The 18,320-nt window shown below is 36.6% G+C and overlaps 1 protein-coding gene across 4 annotated transcripts in view; it reads right to left on the reverse strand.

Moving 5' to 3' along the window:
• Ssx2ip (SSX family member 2 interacting protein) overlaps positions 1 to 18,320 on the reverse strand; it is a 58,726-nt gene that overhangs the window by 19,457 nt on the left and 20,949 nt on the right. For 2 of the 4 annotated variants that reach the window (XM_070007468.1, XM_070007465.1), the window contains exons 2-8: positions 15,752 to 15,867; positions 11,324 to 11,455; positions 10,277 to 10,446; positions 9,468 to 9,680; positions 5,329 to 5,439; positions 3,391 to 3,526; positions 305 to 558 (exon numbers count right to left, since the gene is read on the reverse strand). In XM_070007468.1, coding sequence (XP_069863569.1) covers positions 305 to 558; positions 3,391 to 3,526; positions 5,329 to 5,439; positions 9,468 to 9,680; positions 10,277 to 10,446; positions 11,324 to 11,366 — 927 coding nt within the window. In that variant the 5' untranslated portion in view covers positions 11,367 to 11,455; positions 15,752 to 15,867. The remainder of the gene's footprint in view (positions 1 to 304; positions 559 to 3,390; positions 3,527 to 5,328; positions 5,440 to 9,467; positions 9,681 to 10,276; positions 10,447 to 11,323; positions 11,456 to 15,751; positions 15,868 to 18,320) is intronic. The other 2 variants (XM_070007467.1, XM_070007466.1) reach the window with 1 other exon arrangement.

Genomic DNA, 18,320 nt, shown 5'->3' on the forward strand with positions numbered 1-18,320 from the left:
TATTGTACCTCAGATTCCTCAGTATCTAATCCCTAAATTGTGTTAACATTTGGTGCATTGCAATCCTTGGGATATTCCTCACATACTGTGAGAACTACTATGAAATAAGAAAATGCTCATAGTGCTCATCACAGCACTTTGTGTGGACTAATTCCCTGGAAGATTATCTCCATTGCTTCCCAAGGCATGTCTGGAAACATACAGGGACATTTTGTGGTGTCACAGTGACTGGGAGGATCTATCCATGTGTGACCTGTTCTAATTAATAATCTGAAGACTATATTAGAGAGAAAAGGCCACTTACATTTCCTGTGCTATCCTCTGCTCTTTCTCTAGGTTTCTTCTTTTGAGGAGAAAGAAGTGAAATCATTTCCTTTTTCATTTGCTGAAGAACCTTTTTAAGGTCAGCATTTTCCATTAGGATTTGCTTCTGACGATACTCATAATCATTCAGGAGGATTTTATACATTTCATCTTCATTCCTGGCTTCTGTTTTACCAGTCCTCCAGGAGCCTCTTTTTCCATCAGCTCTTCCCACATAATTTAAAACGTCCATGGCTACACATGTGAAAACAAAACCAACTCTTACTATAAACGTATTTAAAACTCTACAGTTGAAGTGCATACTTTAAGGGTATAAATCAACCTGGTGCACAGATTAGAATTTGGGCCCAAATAACCTAATGTCAAGTTCAACCACTCGGAAGCACTGTGATCCTGGCAAGTTATTTAACTGCTGAGCCTGTTTCTTCCTTGACATGAGTGGGAAGAACAGCAGTATATGGAAAAAAAAGAAGACTAAAAAAACACAGTTAAACCACATAACACCACAGAGATGAATGTATCTGGCAGTGAAGTGAGTACTTTAATGTCACCTTACCATTACTAGTATCACTATGAGGAATACACAAGTATAGCCTAAAGGCTACTTGCCTAATTTTTGTAAATAATATTTTATTAGAACATAACCACATCCATATGTTTACATATTATCAATGAGTAATTTTTTCTTGCAATGGCTGAGGTCATAGATCCAATAGCAACATGTACATACTCCACAAAATAAAAAACATTTGTCTGCCAAACTCCACTGATAGCATCTTCTTCAAAGGAGTTAGCGCCCTTGTGGTCCACAGGTGGAAATGGGCACATTGGCATAAGAAAGAAATAAGGAGGGGGGAGTGTAGTTGTGGAGGTGGGAGGGCAGGGATGGTAGGGGAAAAACAAAGGAAGAGGCAACAATGCTTGATAAGAAATGTATTCATTGCCTTCCTCATGTAACTGTAACCCCTGTACAGTATTTTCACAATGAAGAACATAAAAAATAAGACATTTTAAGATAAAAAATGAAGGAAATAAGAGTAATTGTGAAATTGTAGCAGATAAAATTATTATTGAAAATGTTACTTCCAAATGAGTTTGGAATAGAAAACTGACCTCTGAAAATAAGGGTTCTCTGTTCCAGAGTGAAATCTCTAATAAAACTTCTCTAACTAGATGTTACATTTTATGTGATCAGTATTTTATCTTCCTTAATTTTGTTCCTTCATGAATGGACCTTAAAAATTAATGATTCTCCACCCTGAATAAAATTTTGAGCCTGGATGTTGGTGGTTCATGCCTTTAATCCTACTCAGTAGGCTGAGCTTTGAGGATCAAGGTTCAAAGTGAGCCCCAGCAGGAAAGTCTGTAAGATTCTTATTGGCAATTAACCAGCAAAAAGCCAGAAGTGGTACTGTAGCTCAAGTGGTAAACCATCAGCCTTAAGCAAAGGAAGTAAAGGACAGCATCTAGGCTCTGAGTGCAATCCCCACTAAGCACCAAAAAAAATTTTTTTACTAACTTAAAATAGCTAAAGTCTTCTATTAACTATTATTACACTTTCATTTTCTTTCACCTTATGTATATTTATATACACATATTTTGTTGAATTTTGTTTTTTGGTAGTACTTGAGTTGAACTCAGGGCTTCATGCTTGCTAGGCAGGCTCTCTACTACTTAAGCCATACTCACAGCCCTTTTTATTTTTCAGGTAAAGTCTATCATTTTGACTGGAGCTGGCTTTGGACTATAATTCTTCTATCTCTGCAGCCTTCTCTATAACTGGTATTACCAATATGGCCACCACGTTCAGCTTGTTGTTTGAGATGAATTCTCACTAACTTTTGGTCCAGACTGGCCTTGAGCCACCCTAATCTTCTACCTACTAATCTCTGCTTCCAGAGTAGCTAAGATTACAGGCATCCAACATGTTCAAATCTACTTTTCACTATTTTTTTTAAATGTTCAGATAACTTCAATAGTCTCTTGCACAAAATGTCAATGATGCAGTCAGTACTAAACTGCTTACAAAAAGCAGACAAGCCAACCATGTGACAACCTAGTAATTCATACACATCCAATTTCAGTTTAGGAATGATGGGTTAGGAGTATCACTGTAAAGAGGAGGTTAGAAAGCTGCCTATAATCCATGTGCAAAGTACTCTCTGGTAAATGAACCACATAGACTTCTTATTCCCTAAATTATACTAGGGCAGCAAAACTACATTGTACAGCTTTGCTACTGTTTAAGTAGCTATACTTGAAAAGTATATAAAAAGTTTTGAAAAGAACATTGCAGCTGGGCATGGTGACACTTACCTATAATCTCAGCTGCTTAATATAGGCAAAAAGTTAATGAGACTGATCTCAAAAACAAGCCAGGTATAGCTGAGTATACCTGTGGTTGCAGCTATTCGAAAGGTGGATGTCACAGGTCTGAGGTCAGCTCTGGCAAAGCAGGAGCCAAACAACAAACTAAAAGTTCAAATAAAGTAAGCATAAGGCCCTAAGAGTCCAATCCCCAGTACTGGGTTGGAGGAGCCTAGAAAAAGTATAATTTTTATGATGCATCTTTCTGTACAGTTGCTTTGAAATGGCAGATCAATTTACTTTAAGCTATTCAAAGCTGAGTGTGGTGGTATATGCCTGTATCCCCAGCAGTTGAAAGGCTAAATAAAGAATAAGGTTTTTAAGTCTGAAGGCCAGCCTGGACTACATAGCAAGACCCATACAACACCCAAATGCAAGTGATATGAATGACTTAGTCTGGGGAACAGTTTTATGAAGTTAACTCTACAATAGTTCTTTTGGTATTTAAAACACATGTTGATGCATATTTTCAGTCCTTTGCTATGAAAAATCAGAGCTTTCTCTGGCTTAAATTTTCCTCAATCCTAACCTATCATATTAAGCAAACACAAGCAACAAAGGAAGCAAACCAAAATGAGTTACTGTTCATTAATCAGTTGTCTAATGTCCCAGTTATATGGACGTATGCCACCTAAAATCACTGCATAAAGCCAAACCTTCCACACTTCCTGCTGACCTGTATCTTAGCCAGTTGCTTACCTATTTTTTTATCTTTCTTGTTCATAACAAGCTGATGCAGGCGTTCCTTTAGTTTATTATATTCACGTTCTTTTCTCTTCATGTCATGATTATATTGAGTAGCTCGACTTGCGATGATATTTTGTAATTTTTGTACCTGAAAAAAAAATTTTCTATCACAAATTCACAAGATAAAACTCACTCTTCTTCCCATTTAGTAGTTTTTAAATTCTGGGCTAATTCTTTTTTCTTATAACCATTGAAACCATTTTTTATTTTTATTTATTTTATTTTTTTTATTGTGAAAATACTGTACAAAGGGGTTACAATTACATAGGCAAGATAATGAGTACATTTATCAAGCATTGTAGCCTCCTCCTTTCCCTTCCCATCCTCCCCCCGCCCCTGAAACCATTTTTTAAACATCACTAAATAAATCAACAAAAATGCTTTTTAATTCTGAAATTCCCAGAAGTACTAACTTTGTAAGCTATCTTCTACATATGTGCAACCTACCTTTCACTATGGTAATTCAGATACCAAAAAACCTGCTGGAAGTATTAAAATGATTAGAACATCATCATCTGAAGCAAACAGTATTCACCTGGTCATTTATTATACATACTACTAAGTAATCAAGTATGATAAAAGGAGCTAACCAAATAATTCCAAGGATCTTGAAATTATCTAAGTCTTCATAGCTAATATATACATTATTATTATGTATAATACATATAATATATAATATATATTATAGCATAGCTAATATACATTATATATATTCACAACATTATAATATTTATAAAATACAGAAAATAAATGTGTTTTTATACCTATTGCATAAACAGGGATTATAGGGAGAGCTACAAAACTATAGTTTCTTCTAGCTGTATTACAGAGTAATACTTTCAAATATATTAATTTGGTACAAGTAACCACTAAAGAAGAAATCAGAATTGTGTCAAAACGAGTCATGATTCTTAGCCACCACTAAATTAGAATTTTTTCAAGTAACAACTAAGCACTAAAACTGAAATTAATCTCATCTTGGTAACAAGGCTTTTGTTTTTGTTCTATATGAATTGCACTTGTTGTCTATTTAACCAAGTAAGTGGCTAACTAGATGAGCAATTCAATATTGAACATAGTGAAAGAAGAGACATGTCAGATACTAAATACAGTAAAACAGAGATAAAAGATCTGTATTTTTTATATAAAAACGTTAGAAACAATAGCAAGAAAGAATAAAACCACTTGTGTCCTTATCTTGGGGTTCATTTTGCTTAACATGATCTTATCTGACCTTTTCTGCTTGTCCCAGACATATACTAGTTATTGCAAATAAGGGAAACTATGATACTATGGTATTTATGTTTCTTTGGGCCTGGCTTAGTTCACTTTAATATAATTTTCTCCAAGTCTTTCCATTTCTTAACAAATGGGGCAATGTCATTCTTTCTGAGGGAGGCATAGAATTCCATTGTATATGTATGTATGTGTGTGTGTGTGTGTATGTGTATACACACACACACATATGTACCACATTTTCTTGATCTATTCATCTACTGAGGGGCATCTTGGTTGGTTCCATATCTTAGCTATGGTAAATAAGAAAAAATCTGTATTTAAAGTATCACTCTGCCTGATAAAAGGTGAATGAAAAGAGGTCAGGGTAGATGGCACAGGACACTGCTTATTATCAGGTATGGCTTAATAAGCCACCTGGATCTCAGGGAGACAAGGAGAGACTACTGTAGAGAGAACTTTTGACTGCTAGGTTAAATTGATACAATGTTATATACACTGGGATGTTGTAGACCATACCAATTTAATATAGGAAGAATGATATTCTCTTTTTCTTTTTAGGTCCCTTCATTTTTTTAAGTAAGTGAATATTATGGTTCTAAGAACAAAATCCAAAATTCACTTAAGCTTTATGTGCAGAAACTGACGACTCACCTCATCTTTCTCATTTTTCAGAAGCTGATGCAAATTCTTGTTCTTGCACTGTAACTGTCTGTCTCTCTCCTGAAGGCCAATCATTTCCCTTCTGGAAGTTTCCAATTGTTCCTAAAACACCCAGATTCCAATTTCATTATATCTGACTCAGAAGACTTGAATTCTTAAAAGATCAGTAACAGAAGTTACACACCCTAGTTTGTTAGTTAAAAATGGAGTTTAGTGGCACATTCAATTTTTTCAGAGCAAATATTTTATAATGTTGTTCAAACTGAAATTATAAACTTTATTTAAATTAACCTACCAAAATTAATTGCTTTTATATACAAAAGTCTGTATACAGAAAACAGCTTTAAAATGATTCCCTTGAAAGACCCATCATATTCCATGATGTTGCTACTGGACATTAACATTTTTTCACTTTAGAACTCTTACTTCTGACACACACTTTCGAAGATCTCAGCTACAGCAATGCCATCATCCTCTGACTTTGGGAAAGAACCAAGCATGGAGCTATGCATGGCAGCAGGGCAGAAACACTACCCTCTTAGTTCAAGCCCCAAAGCGTCTGTGAAACTCTGAAAACACTGTCCTGGTCAGCAGGCTTTCTGAGTTTCTTTCTCTCCATCTCATGCAGGAATCTACATTCTCCCAACAATTTCTCCACCCTAAAATTAAAATATTTACATATATCTTCTTCATTGCCTACTCTTTTCTGTACCACATCTTTTAGACTGCCTGGATCCCAGAGTCCAGCCTCATCTCTTACTCTTCATTCTTTACACATTCCAGGCCTTCCTTTCAAAGCTACTTGCAGTTCACTGAATGTATGATTACCATTCATTCAAACCTTCATGATATTATACAAGTTACATGCTCTGTATGGAATATTGGTATCAGATGCTAGTAAATCCCCACTCATTTAAATCTCAGCTCAAGATTGATCTATGAAACTAGTTCTCATCTCCTATACCAAGAATAATTAATGAAGCAAATTATTATGGCCCCACATGCCTCACTGTACTAAAGACTACAAATTCCTCATGAGTAGGGATTGGGGTTTTGTCTTTGAAACTCAATACTTAGCACATAGATAATTCAATAAAAAATTGCATACCAGGTAGATATATCAAATGTTAGATTTTGAAATATCCAGCATAGAGCTACATGTGGTAATGTTTCCTTATAATCCCAGCTACTCTGGGAGAGTGGGGGGGCGGGAGAAAGAGAAAGGAGGATCAAGAGCTTGAAAACAGCCTGGGCAAAGGTAGGTTTCAGACATTGTCTCAAAAACAATAAATACAGAAGTGCTGGGAGTTTAGATCAGGTGGTACAGCAGCTGCCTTGCATACATGAAGTTCAATCCTCAATATGGGAAGAAGGAAAAAAGGAGGGAGAGGGAGAGAGAGAAAGAGAGAGAAATAAGAGATAAAGACAGAGAAACAGAGACGGGGAGGGAGGGAGAAAGAGGAGGGAAAAGGGGAGGGAAAGAGAGAGAAAGAAATAGAAAATAAGGGGGCTGGGATGTAGCTCAGTGGCAAAAGCGCTTGTGTAGCAAGTGCAACGTCCTGGGTTCGATCCCCAGTACCAAAAAAGAAAAGACAAAAAATACAGTTAAAAAAAAAAAGAAATAGAAAATAAGTTTTGAGGATAAATCAACAACTTTCTCCATTTTACAGACTACAGCTTAACTAACATAAGATTCTGGCCCAGAATTTTATCAAAGAAATCCCAAATTAGAAGGAATCTGGGGGCTGGGAGCCGATGGCTCATGCCTGTAATCCTAACTACTCAGGAGGCTGAGATCTGAGGATCAAAGTTTGAAACCAGCCCACAAGGAAAGTTTGTGAGACTCTTATCTCCAATAAGCTACTCAGAAAAAGCTGGAGGTGGTGCTGTGGGCTCAAGTTGTAGACCACTAGCTAGCCTTGACCAAAAGAAGCTCAGGTATGGTGCCCAGACCCAGAGTTCAAACCATAGGACCGCCACCCACCCCCCACCAAAAAAAGTGTACAAGTGTACCCTGGATAACATTCTGGGTAGTCCTAATACATGACCAGTTCTTAAAGGAAAGCTTTAACAACTCAAGATTACAAACATCACTATATGACTGTTTAATAGTAACCTATAAGGCACATGGCCATATTATCTTCTGGGGCTTACATATATGGAACATATTTAATGCTAATCCATAATAAGATCTGCCACCAGTGACTCTATCTAGATTAGTATGTATTTACAACTCACAGGCATTTATATAAGCTTACTGGATACTGACTACTCTGATCAGCCTACCACAGGTTATCGCATCATCCAAGACACATAGTTGGATGAGCTATCCCACAAACAGGACATACAAAATTCTAAAATATTAAAGAGACATATATCGTTAGCATCATGTGTGAGCTAAGAAAATAGCATAACACAGCACCAGGCAGTGACAGGCTAAATCAGTATTCGCATAAATAGCAATTGTGCAACGTGACATTTTATAGAATATTCTAATTTTCAAACAGTAGCTCTGTGGAAGGTTTCCTCTTTTCAAAGAAAAGTTAACTAAATAATTCTTCTATGGTCTTTTCTACATCCCTCAAAACTTCTCCTGGTCCTCTGATTTGTTTTCATTATTGACCTTTGGCTCCTTTTGCACATGCACTCCAAAATATTTTGATTAAGAACATATGGAGATTAGATGCAGAGTGAAAATCCTTATTTTATCTCTCAGAACATAAATATTTCCTAAATCTAACACTCTGTAGATTCAGCAAGTCACTAAACAATTAGGAAATAGAAAAACTTGTAAAAAATTGTATTAAGCGAAGTAAGCCAGACCCAAAGAAACATAGGTCCCATGGTTTCCCTTATCTGCAATAACTAGTATATGTCTAGGACAAGCAGAAGAGGTCAAAAGCTATGTACATATGACCAGATAGGATGATGTTAAGTGAAATAAACCCCAAGGCAGGGACACAAGAGATTTTATCTTTCTTGCTGTTCTTGTTAATGTACTTATAATGTACTAAGTGATTTTTTTTTGTTTCTTTGTTCTGTTCTTCCCCCATGTAACCCCTGTTGTCATTATTTGATTCCGGTGTCCTACATATTATATATACATTTTTCTAATTTGGGGAGGGGAAGAGAAATAACAAAATGCTGAGATAATGATACAGGATGACAAATTATAACAACAAGATGTACAAGACACTATGTGGAAAGCAAATTTTACAACTTTGGGCGGTGGCGAGGGGGGTGGGAAGGAGTCAGGAAGGTGGGGAGGAAAGGGATGGTAGGAAAAACAAAAGAAGGGGTTACAATGCTCGATAGGAAATGGACTCATTGGGCTGGGAAGGTGGCTCAGTGGTAGAGCGCTTGCCTTGCATGCCTGAGGCCCTGGGTTCGATTCCTCAGCACCACATAAGCAAAAAGAAAAAAAGTCGAAGTGGTGCTGTGACAAGTGGTAGAGCTCTAGCCTTGAGCTGAAGAACTGAGGGACAGCGCCCAGGCCCAGAGTTCAGGCCCCACAACCGGACCCCCCCCCCCCCAAAAAAAAAGGAAATGGACTCATTACCTTGCTCATGTAACTGTAACCTCTCTGTATAATATCTTTACAATAAAAAAAATACATATTAAAAAAGTTAATAAAATCAGTGCTTTCAATAAAGATATTAGGAAGCACTGATTTGCACAAATTATTTTAAGCTCATTTTAATGTTTAAAGTAAGTCTGAAAACTTAAAAAAAAACCCTAATTCCTGTCTGATAGTCAATAAAATCTCTAGCTCTGAATGCTATAATAATGACATTAAAATACAGATTATAGCCAGGTGTCAGCGGCTCATGGCTGTAACTCTAGATACTCAGGAGGCTGAGATCTGAGATGGTGCTTTGAAGCCAGTGGGTGACAGGAAAGTCCGTGAGACTCTTTTTTTTTGGGTGGTGGGGGCCTTAAACTCTGGGCCTGGACGCTGCCCCTGAGTTTTTCAGTTTAAGGTGAATGCTCTCCAGTTAACCACCAGAAAACAGGAAGTGGAGCTATGGCTCAAAGTGGTAGAGCGCTAGACTTGAGCTCAGGGACAGTGACCAGGCCCAGCCCCAGGACAAATAACCAAAACAAAACAAAAGATTATATGCAATTTCTACCTTAAGTTTTGCATAGCAGTTCTGTAGATGGTCCATATCACTTCCCAGTTTCAGATTCTGTGTTTCCACATTTTCCTGAGCTAAAAGATTCTTCCGCTGAAGTACAAGTAGCTCATTCATACAATTTAAAACAGCAACTATATTTAATTCCCTCTTTTTCTCTTTACTTTTGGGTTCTTCATATAATGAAGGAAAGCCAAAAGTAGTCAGTTCCTAGAAGGAGAAAATGTTTTCTTAGGTAGACGCTGGCAAATGCTATAAAATTTCAGTTAAATAGGAAGAACAAGATCTATTACATAACCTAGTAATGTACTTCAGCAACAAAGCAATTGTACTTTGTATGATATTGTACAATTAATAGCAATGTACTTTATTATTGGAAATCACCAAGACCAGATATGAAGGGTTCTTGCTAAGTTTGAAACATGCCTATTAATTATCTCAATAAAGCCATTTTACAATGTATATTTCAAAACATTGTAAAATGTTTATTTGTCCACGAAAGCCAAGTTTTTAAAGGCCAGTTACAAGACAACTTACTGAATCTTTTCTGAAATAGAAAACTATTCCCAGATCATTAAGAAATACTAAATATTATAAAAAACAAAAAATTTTAAAAACTATGATTATTCTGAACTCTGCTCTCCAGTTATCGATGAACAGAACTGGCATCAGGGCTTGAGATAATAAGGGGGCCCAGCTGCTTACAACAGAATAATTAGCTTGTATTAGACTGTACTTGACATTTTTTTCTTATACCTTTAATAGTTTTTATTAATATAACATGTTTCTTTTCAAAAACATGTTACCTGATCAAGATATGAAATACTTTGCTCAATATTTTCTTCTGTGCAGAAGGCACTGAAAAAACTGTGCACATTTTTTGATAAAGGTATTGAAGAACAGAGCACTTGTTGCGAGTATAAACTTGATGGAGACATCTTTTTTTCTGAGGTATATTGAGAGACAGTTTTGCTTTCTGAAAAAATAAAAAGAATTCATATAAGTGACTTATTAAAATCCACATAAAGCTCATAATCTTCACTACCCAAATTTTTTAGTTACAACTATATATGTACATATACAGTTGTATTTTAAAGTATTTCCAAATTAAGACAAAGCCATTTTTATATGAAACCTACATACTTTTTTTCCCAAAAAGAAATTTAAAGTGGTGTACCTAGTAGGCATGGTTCTAATCAGTATGTTCTTTTTTTTTTTTTTTTTTTTTTTTTTTGGTCAGTTGTAGGGCTTGAACTCTGGGCCTGGGCGCTGTCCCTCAGCTCTTCATCTCAATGCTAGCACGCTACCACTTGAGCCACAGCAACACTTCTTATTTTCTGAGTGGTTTATTGGAGATAAGAGTCTCACAGACTTAACTGTCCCAGCTGGCTTTGATCCTCAGATCTCAGCCTCCTTAGTAGCTAGGATTACAGGGATTAGCCACCTGGCTATCAATATGTTCTTGATGACAATATACCTTAACTTCCGTCAGTTTAGGGTTATAAAAATAATGGAAATAGCATATTTTCTATGCCACTCAAACATTTTGCAACTCAAAAAGTTAAAGAAACATATTAGAAATAAACTTTGCCTTACTGAGGAAAAAGAAACACACTGCAGTCGCCAGGGAACATATTTCAAGAACATAAAAATTTTCCTAAAAAGATAAGCACTGAACTGCCATGAATATGGCATATTCCTAGCTTTCTATGATAACTCTGTGGATGAACATAGGAATTTTATAGGCATCTATCTTTCTCACTGGGAATATCTTCAATATCTGCAGTAACTATTTCATTTTATTTAAAGAAGGTCACCTTTACAGATTTCCACTTATTCTAGACTCAGTTTACCTGCAGGCAGACCTGGATCTGTAACAGTCATCCAATCTCCCATAGCAATTTCCAGAACCAGGATACCTGAGGAAGTAGTTCAGCACTGAAACATGTAGAACAGCTGCTGTCACTCTTCTATGTAGGCATCTCCTTAAAAGGAAATTAAAGAATAATTACAGATCACCAAAAATATAAACACCAATATAAAACCAATGTATTATGTGTTTAAAACAGAAGGATTTTGCAATATTTATTTTTAAGTCGACAGAGCACAGCAAAGCTTAATAATTATAGAAAATATGTATTACATAATATGTATAAGAATCATGATTAAGTTAAACATCCAAAAGGTCTCAATAAAATACTTTCAAAATGAATTCAGTAACATTAAAAAAGAACAAAAACCACTCACTGATCAAGATGGTTTCATCCTTGGTATGAAAGGATGTGTAAACATAAACAGATCAATAAGTATCTTAAATAGAAATATATAAGCAGAATAAAGTAGAAAAATATGGTCATCTCAGATACAGAAAAACTCAATAGCTATGTACATATGACCATATAAGATGATGCTAAGTGAAACGAACTCCAAGACACGGACACAAGAGATTTTCTTTGTTGTTGCTTTTAAGGTACCATGTGGTTTTTTTGTTTCTTTTGTATGTTCTTCCCCTTATAGTATATCCCGTTGTCAGTTTATTTGATTTTGGTACCCTGTACTATATATGTTTATTTGAATTACTGAAAGGAAGGGGAACAATATAATGGTGAGACCAAGGACAATGGGAGAGCCAATGCAACAGCGATATACACAAGACAATATGTTGGAAATGATCTGTGTAACTGGGGAGTGGGGGAAGGAAAGTAGGAGAAAAATGAGGGAAGGGGTAACAAGTTTGACAAGAAATGGACTTATTACCTTACTTATGTAACTGTACCCCTCTGTACATTACACCTTCACAATAAAACGAAGTCTTTGACAAAATTCAATGGTCTTTCAAAATGGAAGAAACCAGCTATACCAGGAACTTTCTTCAACTTACATATGACCTCTATAGCCAACATTGTACTGAATGGGAAAAATCTGAAATCATTTCTTCTAAACTCAAGAATGAGACAGGATGTCTACTGCTACTCAATATAGTGCTTTAATCCCTGGGTAAAACAATAGGGCAAGAGAAATATAAAGCTACAAATAATAAATGTCATATTATTCCTATTTGTGGATATGATTCTAAGACTCAGCCAAAAAAACCTTTTAGCTCTAATACCGTTATCAAAGCATTAGGATACAAAACTAACATACAAAATTCATTACATTTTCTTTTTTTTTTTTTTTTTTTGGTCGGTCGTGGGGCTTGAACTCTGGGCCTGGGCGCTGTCCCTCAGCTCTTCAGCTCAAGGCGAGCGCTCTACCACTTGAGCTACAGTGCCACTTCCCATTACATTTTCTATAAACCAATACTGATGACACTGAAAAATAAAATAACCAATCTCATTTGCAAAAGCCACACAAAAAAGAGAAAACTTGGGCCAAAGGTATAGCTCATCAGTACATCCTCCTAAAAAGCACAAGGCTGAATACAAATCCCAATACTGCCAGAAAATAAATAAATTAGACCAAGAAGGCAAAAGACTTCTGTAATGAAAATAAAAACTATATAAACTGGAAGAAAAGAACTGCAATAGACACTAAAAGATAAAGACCTCATATATGTTCATATTTGCAGAATACTACGAAAATGGTTATTCTACCAATCCACAGATTCAATGCAATACCACCAAGATCTTAATGGCATTCTTCTCAGAAACAAGAAACTCAATTAAAAAAATTCATATGGAAGGACAAAAGACCTCAAATAATCAAAACAACTGTGAGCAGAAAGAGCAATGCTGGTGGTATCTTAATATCTGATTTCAAATTGACCTATAAAACTATCATAACAAAATCAGTCATGTAAACCCATGGAAGAGATCCAGAAACAGACACAGCTATAGCCATATGATTCTTGACGAAAGAATCAAAAACAGTATGTTGGCAAAAAAGAAAGCGTTTTCAACAAATAGCGTTGGAAAAACACTATGAAAGAACAGAGGAATTAGATTAATCTCACTCTATAAATCAGTTGATATCCTGCCCATGTAACTGTAACCCCTCTGTACAGTATGTTCACAAATAAAATAAAATAAAATAAAATTTTAAAAATAAAAAATAAAAAAATACAGTAAAAAAAATCAGTTGAAAATGGACCAAAAGATTGTAATTTAAGACTTGTAACTAACTAGAGTAAAGGAAAAAAAGGAAAACACTTGAAGATATAGGAATTCTGAATAGCATTCCAATTGTTCAGAAAATACGAACAACTGACAAGTGGGACTGCATCAAATTAGTATCAATTATCCAAAAAAAAAAAAAAAAAAACCAGTTACCCAAATAAAGAGACAAACCTACAGAATAGAGAAAAAATAGCTTAGCTACTTATTCATCAGATAAATAGATATCCAGAAAATGAGCTCTAAAAGCTAAACACCCAAAAGAACAATCCCATTAATACATGAGCAAATGAACAGTTCTCAAGAGAAGTATAAATGACCAAAGATGTATTTTAAAATGTTCAACATCCTTAGCCATAAAGAAAATACAAATCAAATCGACATTGAAATTCCATCTCATCCCAATCAGAACTATCATCAAGAAAACCAAAGGGGAAATGTAAATTAGTGGAAGCACTAGAGAGAGAAATCAGTATTAAGATTCCTCCAAAAATTAAAAATAGAACTATCGTATATGACCCTGACATACCACTCTTAGAAATATTTCTGAAGGAATCTAAGTATGCACCACACAAGAGATACCTGCATACCCAGGTTTATTCATAATAACCAAGCCATGGAACCTGCCTAGATGCCTGGTAAGTGAATTTAAAAATGTAGTATAAAATACCACAATACTGTAATAATATATAACACCATAATACATACATATTTTATCAATAAATAATAAAGTTGTTTGTAGGAAAATGGATAGAATTAGAAGTATCATTTAAAGCAAGATAAGCCAGGCTTTTAAAAACAAATATTACTCTTCACTCATGTGTGTGATCTAGGCCTTAAAAAAGAGAGACATGACTGTAAGAGAGAGATTATTTGGGGGAGGAAGGGGCATGTGGGAGGAAGGAGATGGAGAAGATGATGAAGGAAGTGAATACGAGTAAAGTACGGTTACGTATGTTAAAAAAAAAAAAACCAAAAACCATAAGGAAACCCATCAGGCGAGGACCTCAATCAACCAGGCAAGAGACACATGAGGAACAAATCTGACAAAGATTAGTGCAAAGTGCTTATCGAGCCTTTGAGAAGAACCAGTATTCTGGTTTCAGCAAGACAGAAGAACTTTTGGGCTGACTCAGATTCCTAAGCCTCGACCCCAGGTCTGGTTTCAGAACTGTAGAGCTAGGATATCAAAGAGAAACCAGAAGAATCCTGTTAAGAACAGGGCCTGGGTGCAGGTCTCCACTGCAGACCCAGAACTGCCTGGAGTATTTGTGCCCAACTACTTTAGCCATTTGGGCCGTCCAGGAATCCAAAGAAAGAAAGGCTGCTTCTCCCCGAGAATCAGAACATGTTTCAGATCAAGCTACCCTCTGGAGCCACTCTAGTGTCATGGGCCTTAATATAGTCAGTCCTGACCTCGAGACTCTGGCCAGCATGCCAAGACAGCCTTCTGGAGACTTCTACTGGAAAAAAAGTCCAGCTGAGTTTCCACCTGATCTCCAAAGGCCTTCTCCACAGTTGGAAGCCGAGGGTGCTGGTACTCAAGTTGGTCTGGAGACATCTAGGCTGCTTCGACATGGGGACCCAGCCTTGCAGGGATTCAGGACAACATCCTTGCTCTGAGGAGCTGCAATTACTATGGGACTGGCAGCCACCTCTGCCAGCTGTGGAGCCAGAGGTGGCACTTGGGCATCCAGGGGCCTCAGAGCAGCAAGAACCATCCCCTTACCAGCTGCCCTGGCCAAAGTCAGCATCTCTCTCTCTGCAATGGCTCAGCCACTACTGGTGCTAACAGAGCCTGCTGAGTGTCAGGAGCAATGTGGCTCTCCTCCTCCTCCCAAATGGGATGTCCCAGAGCACTCTGTGAGCCCCTTGGAGTTCTGCATTTCAGGCTACAACCACTGTAAAAATGATATAAGCATTTACCTGCAATGGGGGGGGGGGGCGTGGATAATCTCAGTGTGGGAATGCAGATGATGTAGAGCAAGCAGAAGACCTTAAAATACTTAAAAAAAAAAAACTTTTAAAAAATAATTTTAAAAAAAGGGGGGGGCTGGGAATGCATGAAGCCCTGGGTTCCTCAGTACTACATAAACAGAAAAAGCCCCAGGACTGGCAAAAAAAAATCCATCTCAGCTGGGAGCTGGTGGCTTACATATATAATCCTACCTGCTCAAAGAGGCTGAGATGTGAGGATGAAGATCATGGTTTGAAGCCAGCCAGGGAAGACAAGTCAGTGAGACTCCATCTCCAATTCACCAGCAAAAAGTACAGGGTTAGAGGCCCTGGTGTTGGCACAAAACAAACAAAAAAATAACCAACTTTAGACTGTGTTGTTCCAGATAACTGTATCTTGATTTCTATTTTACCCATTTCTACCTTAAAAAATTATGCTTTCTATTTTAGTTTTTGAAGATGACTTTCTTTTGTTGTATATTTTTATTTATATAATAATTTTAGCTGTTAGTATACAGTTCTAATTTACATTAGGATCTAGTACTTCCCAATTTAACTATTGGGAATGATTCTTTGTCTAAAAAGGGATGTACCTGACTTATGTAACTGTAATCCCTGTGTATATCACTTTTATAATAACACCTAAAAATAATAAAAAGAAATGATTCTTTTAAATTTACAAAAAAACAGTTAAGGGGGAAGAATGGATTCCTATAGTAATAGAATGGTGAATGATAAAAGTACATTATGTATATAAACATCATGGTAAAACCATACACAACTAAATTACATTTGTAATGTATAAACCTTGTAAAACTAAATTGCACTAATGGGGAAAAGAAAGATCAAAGGTTTCCCATGTTATCCTGGGATAATTTCACATCACTTCACATATATGCTATTGGAACCTGACAGCTAACAATGTAATTTTAAGATGCATGCAGCATTGTACCACATATTATGTCTATAGTATATCCTTTAAAATAAAAGTATAATTTTTATTTATGTAGATGGCAAGATGAAAAATTTGTTGGCCAACATTCCTATTTTTTGTTTGAATTATCATGTGCAATGCTGGCACAGTTGTAGGAAAAACTCCCAATGCATTGCTGTTGAAAGAACAGCAACTTGTTTTAATACCATCAGCAATTTGCCAATGTGTAACAAAAGTCTTAAAAATGGAAATATTTCCCCATCATAATAAAAACAAGTCAAATGAAATTATTAATGACAACTGGCAATTGATTGGGAGAGGAGGAAGAGGAGGGGTGAAAACTGCAGGCAAACCAGTGACACATGCTAACACTGGGCAGATGCTAGAGAAATAAACTTAGGAAAAACACAGAAGACCAATGTGTTTGAAGCATAATAAGGCAAGAAAGTAGGAGTTGGATTTCTCTGAAGTGCAATGCAAATTTTTTGAAGGGTTTTAGACAAAAAAGATCACTCAGACTACACCATGGATAGATTGTAGGCAGGCAACAGTAAAGGCCACCAAGGTTACATTTCAGTTTCAACAGCAGAGGCAGGAACAGGTGAATGCAGGGATAGGCTATGGAAAAAGAATTGCCACCAGGACTTGAACTGAAATGGAGCGAAAGAGAAATCTAGGATGTCTTCCCATCACAGAGCAGCATACAGTATACACTAACACAAAAGATGCCTTTTCTCATTTTGTATGTACACAAACACACATGGATTATCTAGTCTGGCACTGTTCTCCTTACAGTTTTCTATTCCTGCACCTTAGTAAGGAAGACTCCTTGGACTATGTTCCATTTTCCCACTGCTCAGCAGCAGCATGAGCAGGATAAAGGCTGAGTCTCTGCTTGCAAGAAACATAGCTAAAAGTAAAATGGACAACTAAGCCATCTATTCTATAGCAGCTCTGACTTGCATAAATTACTTAACCTCTTTAAAACCCTGTTTCAACTTAAGCAGTTCAATTTGAGATAAACTGACTTAATCCTGATACTTTAATAAGTTTCTTAATCATTAAAAGAGATAAAGTATTGAGTACACTCCTCTGCACAAGGGTCACATGTAATTAGCATATCATCTTCACTATGTTGGTTAACTTTCTTGTGGCCTGGAGCAAATTCCTAAGAGAAACAAGTAAAGATTCTGCTCACACTTTCAGAGGTTTCAGCCCTTCACAGTTGGGAGAACATGGCAGAGCAGACTGGTTCACACCACAGTGGCCAGGAAGAGAGTATGCTCGCTTTCTCATCTTTTGTTTGTTTTTGGTTTTGTTGTTGTTTGCCTTTATTCTATCAGGTCTCCATAGCCTAAGAGCTGATTCTGCTCATATTCAGGGTGTGTCTTCCTCCTTTAGGTAAAACTTTCTGGAAACACTAATTTCATAGGAGCTTCTCAGTCCAATCAAGCTGACTGTAAAGAATAATCACCATATTCATCATCATCTAGAGCTAGAGAGGGAGAACCTTTTGCTGCCAAGAACTATTTGGATACTTATAACATCATTCATACACCGTAAAAAATAATCAATGCAAGGAAACCACCAGAGACAGCTAATAAGAAACATTCGAGAAGTACACATCTGATCCATCATGTGCCAAGTGATTCTGCAGGCTCCATCTTCCCTACCCCTAAAGGACTACTTGATATAAAGATTCTAAAACCTGTAACAGCTGGGCACCAATGTCTCATGTCTGCAAACCTAACTATACAGGAGGCTGAAATCTGAGGTCTGAGGTTTGAAGCCAGCCCTGGAAGACAAATCTGAAAGACTCTTACCTCCATTAATAAGCATAAAGCCAGA

Source organism: Dipodomys merriami, unplaced genomic scaffold (assembly GCF_024711535.1).
Source record: "Dipodomys merriami isolate MVZ:Mamm:240054 unplaced genomic scaffold, mDipMer1.0.p SCAF_7, whole genome shotgun sequence".
Lineage (NCBI taxonomy): Eukaryota > Metazoa > Chordata > Mammalia > Rodentia > Heteromyidae > Dipodomys > Dipodomys merriami.